Below are 12,034 nucleotides of genomic sequence, written 5' to 3'. Positions count from 1 at the left end.
ACAATAAATAGTAACTGTATCTCATATTCTGGATATGCTATGGCAGTAGTAGTAGATAACTTTTGGGACAGTAAATGGTGTACGTTCGGGCCCCCAAGCAGCCTATTTTCTAACTACATGGGCCATTTTTGTTTGACAGTTTGAAAGAGAGTAAACTCAATCAAGAGTTGATGGAGCATCAGTACATTCAGTATGTAGTAGTAGCTAACGTATTGTATTTTTGTACTGTTCTCGGTTATCCGTTTACGTTTTTGTTGCTTCTGGTACTTCAACCAAACCGACTACTTCGAGGAACACGTGACGAAACGAAGAGCGTCTGAAGATGTACTCCAACCCCAGCACCGGGGGGAAACCTAGACGAATGATATGACTTATTCGGCGCGTTTAGATATATTCTAATGTAGGCACTACCTAAGTAATATAAATACAAAAATGTTTGTGGAAGAAAAAAAGCACCGCTACAGAACGCTATCATTTTCATGTACAAACTAGTACAAACTTCCACGAACACATTATCTTCGCCAAATAACCGAGGCTTATTATGGAGTGATTAACATTTACATGCTTATCACCCCCTGCAAATTTGATCATGCACCATACCGTTTGGAAGTTATGAGGGGGGCGGGGTTGGTGGCGAATGAGTCCAGTCTAGATAGGGTTAAAATCATTTGGTGGTACAGAACTAGTATATGTGTCTAGTGTGCTGATATGTGTTATAACTGGTCATGAAAAAATATGAGTATGTTGATACTATATGGGCCACAAAAGTCTGATATTGCAGTGTTGTAAGTTGAAAGTGAATCTTTATCCCATATCCTACACATTTTGAAAGGCATAGTACATGTGAATTTTCAATACCTTGCAGCGGTGCAGTTTTGGAAAAGAGAACTCTCCAAGCAGAGGAGTGGGTCCGGCTGGTTGTTGACGTGTTTTTGTCAGGCTTTCCATTTTGTTCCCTTTTGTTATGTTGCCAACCGTGTTGTGGACAAAAAATACCTAAACTGAACACGTTAAAACCCCGCAGGACCCACACCTCTGCGTGGAGAGTAGTGAGCGCCCCATCTGTTTATCTATATGACCTTACAATAGGCAAGGCCCTCTGTTATGTGACCTGTTTACGGGGACACTGTCACATGTCACATTAAGAAATGCTGTGGATTTACAAACTTTCCTTACTAATGATGTAAATTATATCCTGATTTGCATAATAAGTCATTGATTATGTAGAGCACCACATGTTACCCCCTTCTCAAGTTATTCATGTCCGAAGGTCAAAACAAAACACCCAATGCAGTTCCAAACAAGACGCTAGGGGGTCCATACTTACACAACTTACTTCCTGTGGCATGAACTATCTACCACACAAACATCATGACCATAGCGCTTTCAGAAAATATGCCCCCAAAATTTTAAGCTCCGCTGCAGTACCTTAGGTACCCGCTAGAAGGCCCATTATCGAACTTGACCTTCCTTTCTGTAAACCCTACCCATCCACTTAATATCATACAGAACCATCAACAGCTTCTCGAGTTATGCTGGCGACATACAAATACACATCCACACAAAGCCCGCTGCAGTACCGACGGAAAATGCCAGGGGAACCACTTTTGAACTTGACCTCCGTTCCCACAGCATCTACATCTACACACCTACAAAACATCATGAAGATCCATCAACGTTTCCGTCACTTTTTTTGCCTACATACAAACACACAAAAATGCAAAGTCCGCTGCAGTACTGTTGAAAAACGCAAGGTAAACCATTTTCGGACTTGACCCCCTTTGCACAAGCACTACACACCTGCCAAAAATCATAAAGATTCATCGAAGCTTTCTTGAGTTATGTTCCTAACATACATACAGACCCACCCAACAGCTGGTTCAACCAAAAACATAATCTTCTCCGAGTACTAGTACTCGGCGAAGATAATTATTCACTTTGTAAACACGCAAAATATGGAAGCTGGTTAATATCGATTAATGCAGATATAGCTTCGACATCTTTGTTTAGTATCAGATCTATTCCATGTAAAATCAGTCACAACGCAATCCAAAAAACACATCAAAATCATCTTGGCACTTCAGAATATACTTATATTTCATAACAGATGTGTACAAATCCACAATAACAGTCAGTGTACATATAGTTCTGTATTGCATCACAAAATATGGCTCAGTTTAAAACTCTGTCTTTACACGCATATATATGTATGGCGGTGTAAAACATGATATGATACATCTCTGGTTAAAATATGTGTTTTGTAAATAGATCTCTATCGTTCAAACATAAGTGTCATTTTGGTATATACATGTATGTACAATTTCCAAAGTATGTACAATTTCAATACAATTTCACACATAACACGTCGTCTCTGAAGTGAAGTTTTGTGTTTTTCGTTACATGCAATGGCCCGTATATTCTAATTCTATAACAAAGTATGATAAAATCAAATATGCTCAGTTTTAGTCATCTAATGCGTCAGGTGATGCATCAGAATAAATGAAGCAATTAACGATCAATTAAAAGTAAAATAAATCAAAATACGTTGTAGCAGTGTTTACTCTTGCTTTGTGGATATTGAAGAGATGTAAGCACAATATCCTGATATCTATGTACACTGATGGAAACTAAATGTAGACAAATAGTAGAATATTACTTACAACTTGTGCGCATAATTGTTGACACATTATTCATGTAATTTCTTATGATCACTTTGCCGAACATGCAGTATCATGTCTGCCATTGTAGCACAAAGTTCCGTTAAGTCTTCTGCGATCATGTTCTGAAACTGCTCAGTCAGCATAATGCAGTGGTCAGCCTGTAGCCTCTCATAATTCTGGACTTCAGCAGCGCCAGTGGGAAAGAAGCAGCATCCTCTCCCTCAGTGCCAGGAAACTTGTGGCTCTTTCTGTGGCAGGACGCAGTGGCCATGTCGTTGGTCAACGCAGTGCGAAACATGTCGGTGAGTTGACATCTCTGCATTACCTTCTGCTGCGCGGTGTGGACATGTTCTGGTGTAAATGAAGTCTCAATCACAATTTCCAGTCCTCCGGGTTCATCTCCTCTTACCACGTCTGGTGCAGACCAGAACTGCCGTGGTGCTCTCCTCTCGATCAGTACTTCCAGTCCACGAGGCTCATCAACTGCTATGAAGTCCAGGAGACTCATATTCTGCTCTCCGGAGTCGTGGTGCTTGGGAGGCTTCTCCAGTTTCCACCCGCAGGATGGTTCTCCTGTACACTGTGGTTTTATGTCTCCACCACCGACTTCAGGAGTTGACAGTGAGTCCAAAGAGGCCCTTGACCCAACGGAGGTCCTCTGCTGCAATTCACTGTGATTCAGCTTGTAATCTCCCAAACAGGCCTGTGCTGGGGATGACGCTGACTTTCGGGCAGTGTAAGAATTCTCAGGTGGAACATTTTTCAGTCCACGATCCATTGCACACATCAAACGTGCCTGTTGAGCATAGGCTGCTATGCCTTGAGAGAGAAGGTACTGTTTCATGAGGGAGTCGGGAAAAGCCTCGTCCAGCACATCAAGCGGAAAGAAGTGGACCATAGACGAGTGCGGGTAAACTCTGTGCTCTACAAGAATTTGGGTGACGCTCTGCACAGCGAGGAACTCTGGAAGGCATGGCAGCTCTAGCTCAGGATTTCCTGATGTCTCTGTTATGTTTGCATCACCTGACGGCAGGCTGCGATTCACGAAGCCCTGTGGGATGGCAGGTTCTTTCCCGAATGTTTCACCCTCATTTGCACCATTTGTTGGAGGGTATCCATCGGGAATGTACTGTGGAATATCCTCGTTATCCTTCACTGGCTTGTCAGTCTTTGCCATCGCGACAGTCGCAGCTTCCTTCTCTGTCTGTACATGCTGTAAATCATCTTGCAGTGGGAGGTCATTGAGGAGGACCTTGGGCACCGCAACAGCTGCAGGTTCATGCTGCTCGCCATCCTGCAGAGGGACGCCGTTGATGTGTAGCGTGGGCACCCCAGAAGCCACAGCTTCCTTCTCATCTGCTTCCTTTTGCTTCTCGTCATCCTGCAGAGGGAGGCCGTTGATGAGTAGCGTGGGCACCTGAAAAGTCACAGCTTCCTTATCTGCTTGCTTGTTCTTCCCATCATCCTGCAGAGGAAGGCCGTTGATGAGTAGCGTGGGTACCTCAAAAGCCACAACTTCCTTCTCATCTGCTTCCTTTTGCTTCTCGTCATCCTGCAGAGGGAGGCCGTTGATGAGTAGCGTAGGCACCTCAAAAGCCACAGTCTCCTTATCTGCTTGCTTGTTCTTCTCATCATCTTGCAGAGGGAGGCTGTTGATGAGTAGCAAGGGCACGTCGGAAGCCGCAGATTCTTTCTTATCTGACATCCCTGTCGTGTCTTTCTTCACTTTACCCTAAAGAAGCAATTACAGCATAACAATCAGCACCATGGACAGGAAAATGTCAGTAACATGCAAATGTGATTTGAATGTCAGTGAAGAATTTGTAGATCAATAATAGAATTGCAATTCAATCTATACTGGATTACAGCATGAAATTATCAGACGATTCAAGTGTCCACCTGACACTTTTCATCAGTGATGGAAAGAATGTTTACCTAAGACTTACGGAACTTGAGTTCTCCATAAACATTTATTTTTTTGGTTATTGTTTTGTTATCTACTTGCTAAATAATGACTGAATAAGAAGACGTACTTTGAAATACTAGCATCGGTTGTTTACAAAAGGACACTTCCAACAGCAGTAGCATGAAAGCAAAACCTGTAGTTTGTACTATAGGGTGCATAAACTTGTGACTTACATGCATATGTTCATGTGCCCCAATCTGCTCAGTGAGCTCCTGTAATGATGCCATGGTAGAAGGGATGTTAATTGTATGGAACAGTGCATCTTGGCAAGCATAGTATTTACATCTAATGTGAATTTATTACAGTGCAGAGCCTTAAATAGATATACAGTCAAACCTGTATTAGCGGTCACCTTTGCATAGCGGCCACCTGCCCATAGTGGTCACTTTTTGTTGGTCCCTTGGATTTTCCCCATTGACATAAGCATTAAGAATTAGGCTATAGCGGCCACCTGTCCAACGCGGTCGCGGCCAGACGATTTTCGGTCCCGCGAGTACAGTAACACTGCCGATAACGGCCAATGTGCGCCGGTGGAAGCCGCATCGCCACCGCCCGCCGGGTTCAAAATCTTCATTTTTTAATGCAGTTATCAAGTTTATGTGAACTCAACTTGACAGGATAATAATAAAGAAAACAAGAATGTTTTATCTTCGTTAGATTATCCATGGTTTGACGCGCGCGAAGTCAAGTATTTCTTCACATGGCTTGCGTTTGTACATCGTAGCATATTTGACTATTTCTGTGCATTTGGATTGGACAAAGATTACGGTAGTTTTTGGAAAATACAACCCGCACGTGTATCTGATGCGCTAAGTTGGCGAATTATTTCAATGTCGGCCCAATATTTCCGTTTTCCCCGGGAATTCATCCGAAAATGTGCCCAAACACGATTTTCAAAATGGCGGAGCAGCATAAAGGTCATCGGAAGACACCACTGTTGCGGAGGTATAGTGTGTTAAATCTATTTTGCTGCAAACTATCACTGAGGATAATTGCTGAACCAAAAGCTTCAAACTCAATATGGACAACATTACTATCTTGTAAAATTTGGGCTGTTGCAATTTTGTGAAAAGAAAAAAGCCCTCAAAAGAGCGACCTTCCTCTCATTACCCTATTAGCATAATGGTAGAAGCCGATCATGACAAGCAAACAACAACAGATTAGGAAAATTGTCGCCACGATTTTATGTTTGAAAACGGTCGAAAACGAACAGTAAGTGGCAACTGAGCAACATATATTTTGTTCTATACTAACTAGGGGGCATTTTGCTGCGAAGAACTTTGTTTCATATGATTAAAACTCGTTGGTGACGCGTGTGCCTGCAGCGAAGCAGTCGCGAAGGATCAAGAGTTGAGTATGGCGATGCTGGTCTGTTCAGACATGAAGCTCGAGCAAACCATGGATTTTGGAGTTGGCAGATACAATAATTCTTTTTTCAAGCCCATAATAGAAGTAAAAGAACAACAATCGAATTTCTAAAATGTGCCTTACCTATGTAATGTTTACATGTGTACTGTACGGTGAATAAATGTATCTCAGTGGGTACTGAAAACATGTGTCACTCGTGGTCAATTAATCAACATTTTCTCCATAGCGGCCACCTGTCCTTAGCGGCCAGTTTTGGCCAGTCCCTTGAGTGACCGCTATAGACAGGTTTGACTGTAGTATACTAAGTTTAATATCAAAATGGAGGACTGCCTTTGTTTCATTTTTCTGTTTCTCAATAACACCGATCAATATGACATCTTGTTATATCATTTTGCAAACTAAAAATGGCAACTACAGTAGTTGTATTCATCAAAACTTTTTAGAATCTGCAAAACTCACCTGTTTGAGCGTCTTGACAACCCCCTTGTTAGCCTCCAACTATTAACGGAATAAATGATTCTCCATGTTTAATTCATCCATTGATACACATTTAAAGAATGTCTGACGGTATTACCTAAATCTTATAACACTACAAATGGAAGATTCTTCACTAAACAGGATAGTATCATAATCATTAAAAGTCAAAAAGACAAAACAGGATAATTTAGACAAACAAAATCAGTTTTCAACCCTTACCTGTTCTCGCATCTTTCTGACCAGTTCCTGCTGATGTGCAGTTTTCTGCTCATTCTCTTTTCTCATCTAAAAAAATGGATGATAGAATATTTGATTATTCCTTCATGCATCATGGAATATTGTACATTTATTGGAAACGACATAAAGCACATTGTACTCATGCAAAGCAATAATAAGTATAAAGGTAGAAATAGTGTCAGAACGAAACTTATGGAAGACCTTTTAGTCCGCAAATTCTCTATCTTTCCCATTTGTACTGATTGGTATCATTAAGCCCAATAGTGTAAACACTGATCAAAATCTAACAATACAATATCATAATGACTGCAAATGTACCTTGTCTGATAGAAAAAGTGTTGTATGACATTACATTTATTTGATTCACTGTGTTACAACAGTTTTACCACTTTTACATAACAAAGCCAAAATTGATTTTTTTCTAATGTCACTTACCCTCTGTATGTCCTGCAGTATGGGCCGCGGGTCAATCAGGACATTCTTCCCCTGCTGGGTTTGAGTGTGCACATGCAGTCTGGCCTCATGAAACCTGTAATAGATGAAAATAGCACATAATCATACAGACCACCAGTTTGACGGAAAAAATTGACTATCAAACTTAGTAAAACGAAGTAATTATTCAAGCAGGTTAAATGCTGTTTCAAGATGGTAATTGCTTCTATCGGGCACGCATTTTAAGACACCTATCAAAAACAATCAAAGGGGGAGGGGCACAGATTCCAAATTTTAGCTATACCTTTTCATACCAAAATGAGAGTTTCCTTAAAGGTAATGCAGACAACTTACCCCTTCTTTTCTGACTCAAGAACCTCCACACGAGACTTCAGCTTGCAAATCTTCTCATCTTTCAGGGAGACTCTGTTGTAAACAGAATGAACAAAATTAGACCAATCCTGGAAATAAAATATTCACCAAATCTCCCTTTTGTGTGGATTTCAACAGTGGGCCCTCGTTAGGTATTTCTTCTAATGCAGCATTGGGAGAAATGCTATATTCTATTATCATTAGATATCAAGTAACTTATCCCTAATCTTGTCAAAGGGAGGGTTTAATCATAACTCATCTGATACTCCCAAGTCTGAGAACATTGGGGACAATAAGGTAGGTGTGAGTGGGTAAGGGAGTGAGTGAGTGAGTGAGTGAGTGTGAGTGAATGTGAGTGAGTGTGAGTGAGTAAATGACTGAATGAATAAGAGTGAGTGAGTGAGTCTAATTTCTGAACCCAACCCACCGCTGTCGTGTGTTTACGGCCTGGTCCACGAGTCGCTTCTCTAGTTCTCTGATCTTAGCGGCTGCTTCTGTTCTCCCCCTGGGTAAGAGAAGTGAGGGTTTAATGTGTTGTTTAAAAAAAAAATGAAAATAGTGGCAGCAAACAAGTACTGTGACTCTGATATTCTTTAAAAAACAATCTTTAAAAACTAGAAGACTTTGACATTCAAGTGAATAAAACTCAGGATCTGACCATATCTTATATATCAAAATACACATATTACAGTAAGTATTTTGCTAAAGTTTTGAAACAAAGTTAACGCACTCTTCCTTTTCTGACTCCAGTACATCCACACGAGCTTGAAGCTGCTGGATGAACTCATCTTTCTGGGAGATCCTGTTGTGTTACACAGAATGGATAGAAATATCAAATATGGTATAGTACAAATGTATTAGAGTAAGTCTCTCTTTTGGATTGCAACAGTGTGCTATCCCTACAGCTAACGTAGTTATTCTAATATCAAATCATCATATGCTATTAGAATGCTTGTCAAATGGATTTCTTAAGTACGCTGTCACTGCCACAATAAACTGTGTAGTGAGTGAGTGAGTGAGTGAGTGGGTGGGTGAGTGACTGAGTGAGTGAGTGAGTCAGTGAGTGAATGAGTGAGTGTGATTATAATTGGGTGAATGAGTGAGTGAGTGATTGAGTCAGTGGGTGAGTCAGTGGGTGAGTGAGTGTGATTATAAGTGCGTGAATGAGTGAGTGAGTAAGTGAGTGAGTGAGTGAGTGAGTAAGTGAGTAAGTGAGTGAGTGAGTATGTGGGTGTGATTATAAGTGCGTGAATGAGTGAGTGAGTGTGTGGGTGTCATTATAATTGCATGAATGAGTGAATGATTGGGTGATTGAGTGAGTGAGGGAATGAGTGGTTGAGCAAGTGAGTGAGTGTGGGTGTGATTATGATTGAGTGAGTGAGTGAGTGAGTGAGTGAGTGAGCAAGTGAGTGGGTGAGTGAGTGCGTGAATGAGTGAGTGAGTGAGAGTGAGTGAGAGTGAGTGAGTGCGTGAATGATGAGTGAATGATGAGTGCATGAGTGAGTGAGTGAGTGAGTGAGTGAGTGAGTGCGTGAGTGCGTGAATGAGTGAGTGAGTGAGTGACTGAGTGAATGAGTGAGTGAGGGAGTGAGGGAGTGAGTGAGTGAGTGAGTCCTTGAACCAAACTCACCTGTGCTGTGTGTTTTCTTCCAGCTGTCGGATCATTCTAAGGAAAGATATTAAGGAATTGTTAAACATCTTCAAACTGATTTGAACCACTTTCTATCAAATTTCAAATTTTTCTACATCTGCATTCAATTCTTTATAACACTTTTGCCAATTTTTTATTACAGTTCCCAAATTTGTGTGGTCTTAGAGTCAGCTTGTTGTCCAGATTGTATAAAATAAGCCATTAGAAATTTTACAAGCCTATAACAACCTTACATGCTTGTAATCCTAGATTTACTAAAACAAATACAGTCAAACTTGGTCTCAACAGAAACTCAAGGGACAGAGAAAATTGGTGAGTGGGGGTGGTTGCTCCAGGTTTGTCTGCATATGTATCTTATTTTGCATATTAGCTTTGCCACCATGGTTTCACAATGGTGACAGCTCTAGTTCGAGATCAGCTGATAAGATTTCAATAATGATAATTTGTAACTCACGTATTGGTGACCTCTAGCCGTCCGGCGAAGTCCCTAGAAACAAGTCATAAAAAGATATTAAGGATCATGATGACAACAATAATGTCCATAATTGTGAAATGACTTAACAGACAGTCAAGATAGCAAGCAAAAACCTTTTAAAAAACTAAGTGACTTTTTTCAGTGCTATGTTATTGTCATACTGTAAATTCAGTTAAATTCATGGGGCTAATAGATTTCATGGAACAATGAAAATCAAGATTGTGTCTTTGAGTTTGCAGCCCAACCAGTTAGTAGAAACCATGAATTCCAAAGACAAATTTTGCAGCTAAACTTAAACATGGTGAATATTAAACAAATCTAGAGTGTTATCATCTATTTCTTAGTTAACATGATGAAAAGGATATAAAGTCTACCTAGCATTTGTATGAAATAAAAGTTTATTCTTTAAAAGTGGACATTCCATGTTAGCAGATATCTCTTCAGCACCAAGGGCAGGGCAGAAGTCAGTGGAAAATGGCTGTTCTTACCTCAGAATCTCGTTCTCCTGTTCGTGGTTTCCTTCAGTTTGTTCTTGTAGGCTCCTTTAGAAATCAAACACAAAGTTAAGAACTGTTGCATTTTCTCTTCTTCACATCATTTTTATTTAATTACAGAAGTGTGCGATTAAAGCTGCATCATGTAACATTTTGGCATCGAAATTTGAAATATTATTGATCGCAAAATCTTCATGTAATTGACATCTACATGTACTACCACTGATCACCACATTTGTGTTATTATCTTGCATTTTCATATTGTCATGTTACATGATGTTACTTTAAGCTGAAAATGACTTAAATGTTTTGATGTTGATTGATACAATAATACCCAAAAATGGTGTGAAAATTCTTCCATTTGTCAGAAAGCAACTAATTTTTCATTTATTATTTATTTAACCAGGGCGGACATGTATCCTTAATTTGTATAGATTACTGTGGGGAATACAGCTAGCTTGTTGAATCTGCATGAAGTGACATAGAAAGAAAAGTGCATATCTGTATAGAGTTCCATAGATTTGAGTACATTGAATTCTGCCCTAGACTTGTCACCTTTCATATTGTTATCAAACCCAACCTTCCTTTACATTCAATCTATATTCAAGACAAATAAGAGAACTCCAAACACAAGTTCTAATATTACCTGACAAAAAGGGAGGTGTAGTGTTGTTTCGTCCGAAACAAGCTGAAACGACAAAGTAGAAACAATTTAGCCTAATCTCTTTCAACGACTACTAAAAAAATGACAGACATTAGTTGTGACAGTTGTTTCACTATTTTGTAAGTGTTTCTTAAAGTATACAACAGAAGCGACTAGCAATTATCCATGTTATATTTTTTCCAGTATTTTTTCCTATATAGTTCACACTTACTTCTGAAGGTCTTGTAGGTTTTCCAAAAGACCATCAGTGTACTCTATCACGCTGAAAGGAATAGAAAAGAAAAAGAACTAAGCAGTGGTATCATCATAAGTAATGATATCATATATAAAAAACAAAGCAGGTACCTCTGTAATGATAAACAAAATACATTTATTACTAAATAATTTTGATATGTCTTTGTAATGATGGAGAAATGATTTCATTTTTGTAGCAGTAATAGTAACAACCCAAAGAACTTTCATCTTTCTGCTTCTCCTATAAACAGGGTATAACGTTACATGCAAGCATGTTGCAAACATCTGTTACATAACGTTGAAGACTGTTCTTTCACCCCATTTTTTCCATAGCTCTAAACTCTAACTACTTCTGACTTCAGCGCAAGCTAAAGCTGACTAAAACTGCTGAGTTCTTACTCTTTCAACGAGGGCTCACTGCTGCCTCTCTGACTTGGCTAAGTAAGAAAGTAGGAAGAAAAAATGCTGCAATAAACAAAAAACAAACAAACAAAACAAGCAAAACATAGCAAAACAAAAGGGATTTCTGGAAACAATGCATTCCTACTTACAAATAAAATTCAAATCATAGTTATGAGAAGAACTGCAAACCTCAGCTACTATGGCCTGTGACCTCATGTAACTTCTGCACATTACCAAACTGTAGCACATTTCTGGTTCAATGGCCAAATGTTTTATATTATGGTTTACTATTTAGATCATTCAGCAAAGCAATCTAAAGAAGAAACAATCAGCAAAATAGATGTGTGTGCATGGACTCTACAGTCCTGTCCTTAGAATGTCACACTTGACTCTTACATTAGATATTTACAGGTTTGCGATAGCAAAATCTGTTCAGTAGGATGAATAAGAAGGGTGTACAAGGGTGCATCAGGTATAGGTAGGATGAATGAGAGTGCACAAGGGTGTACGAGAGTTATGCAGAAACAGTAGGATGAATAAGGAGGGTGTACAAGGGTGCATCAGGTACGGGTAGGATGAATGAGAGTGCACAAGGGTGTACG

General features: G+C 39.8%; 1 protein-coding gene across 3 annotated transcripts; it reads right to left on the bottom strand.

The window, feature by feature from the left end:
- Positions 1-2,072: 2,072 nt before the first annotated feature.
- On the bottom strand, positions 2,073-11,596 carry LOC136432269 (uncharacterized). 3 transcript variants are annotated; one of them, XM_066423426.1, is made up of 14 exons: positions 11,430-11,596; positions 11,008-11,058; positions 10,779-10,820; positions 10,127-10,180; positions 9,618-9,650; positions 9,143-9,178; positions 8,243-8,314; positions 7,940-8,017; positions 7,495-7,566; positions 7,144-7,237; positions 6,691-6,756; positions 6,454-6,492; positions 4,800-4,838; positions 2,073-4,392 (listed from the first exon to the last, which is right to left on the bottom strand). In XM_066423426.1, exons 6-14 carry the CDS (start codon positions 9,175-9,177, stop codon positions 2,797-2,799), a joined length of 2,091 nt encoding a protein of 696 aa, XP_066279523.1. In that variant the 5' UTR covers position 9,178; positions 9,618-9,650; positions 10,127-10,180; positions 10,779-10,820; positions 11,008-11,058; positions 11,430-11,596; the 3' UTR covers positions 2,073-2,796. The 3 variants fall into 3 exon arrangements, with proteins under 3 accessions (XP_066279523.1, XP_066279524.1, XP_066279522.1); XM_066423427.1 differs by lacking the exon at positions 8,243-8,314 and having other exon boundaries at positions 11,430-11,595; XM_066423425.1 differs by lacking the exons at positions 8,243-8,314; positions 9,143-9,178; positions 9,618-9,650; ... (2 more) ...; positions 11,008-11,058; positions 11,430-11,596 and having other exon boundaries at positions 7,940-8,224.
- Positions 11,597-12,034: the final 438 nt, after the last annotated feature.

Source organism: Branchiostoma lanceolatum, chromosome 4 (genome assembly GCF_035083965.1).
Source record: "Branchiostoma lanceolatum isolate klBraLanc5 chromosome 4, klBraLanc5.hap2, whole genome shotgun sequence".
Lineage (NCBI taxonomy): Eukaryota > Metazoa > Chordata > Leptocardii > Amphioxiformes > Branchiostomatidae > Branchiostoma > Branchiostoma lanceolatum.
This window is presented reverse-complemented; position numbering and strand designations above follow the sequence as displayed.

Bases quoted from the DNA above. Each gene is read 5' to 3' on its own strand.
- LOC136432269 (XM_066423425.1), bottom strand. From the start codon at position 8,196: ATGTGTATTTTGATATATAAGATATGGTCAGATCCTGAGTTTTATTCA. The intron at 7,238-7,494 runs GTAAGTTGTCTG...CATCTATTACAG, and splicing joins CTTGAGTCAGAAAAGAAGGG to GTTTCATGAGGCCAGACTGC. The intron at 4,393-4,799 runs GTAAGTCACAAG...TTGCTTCTTTAG, and splicing joins GGGCACATGAACATATGCAT to GGTAAAGTGAAGAAAGACAC.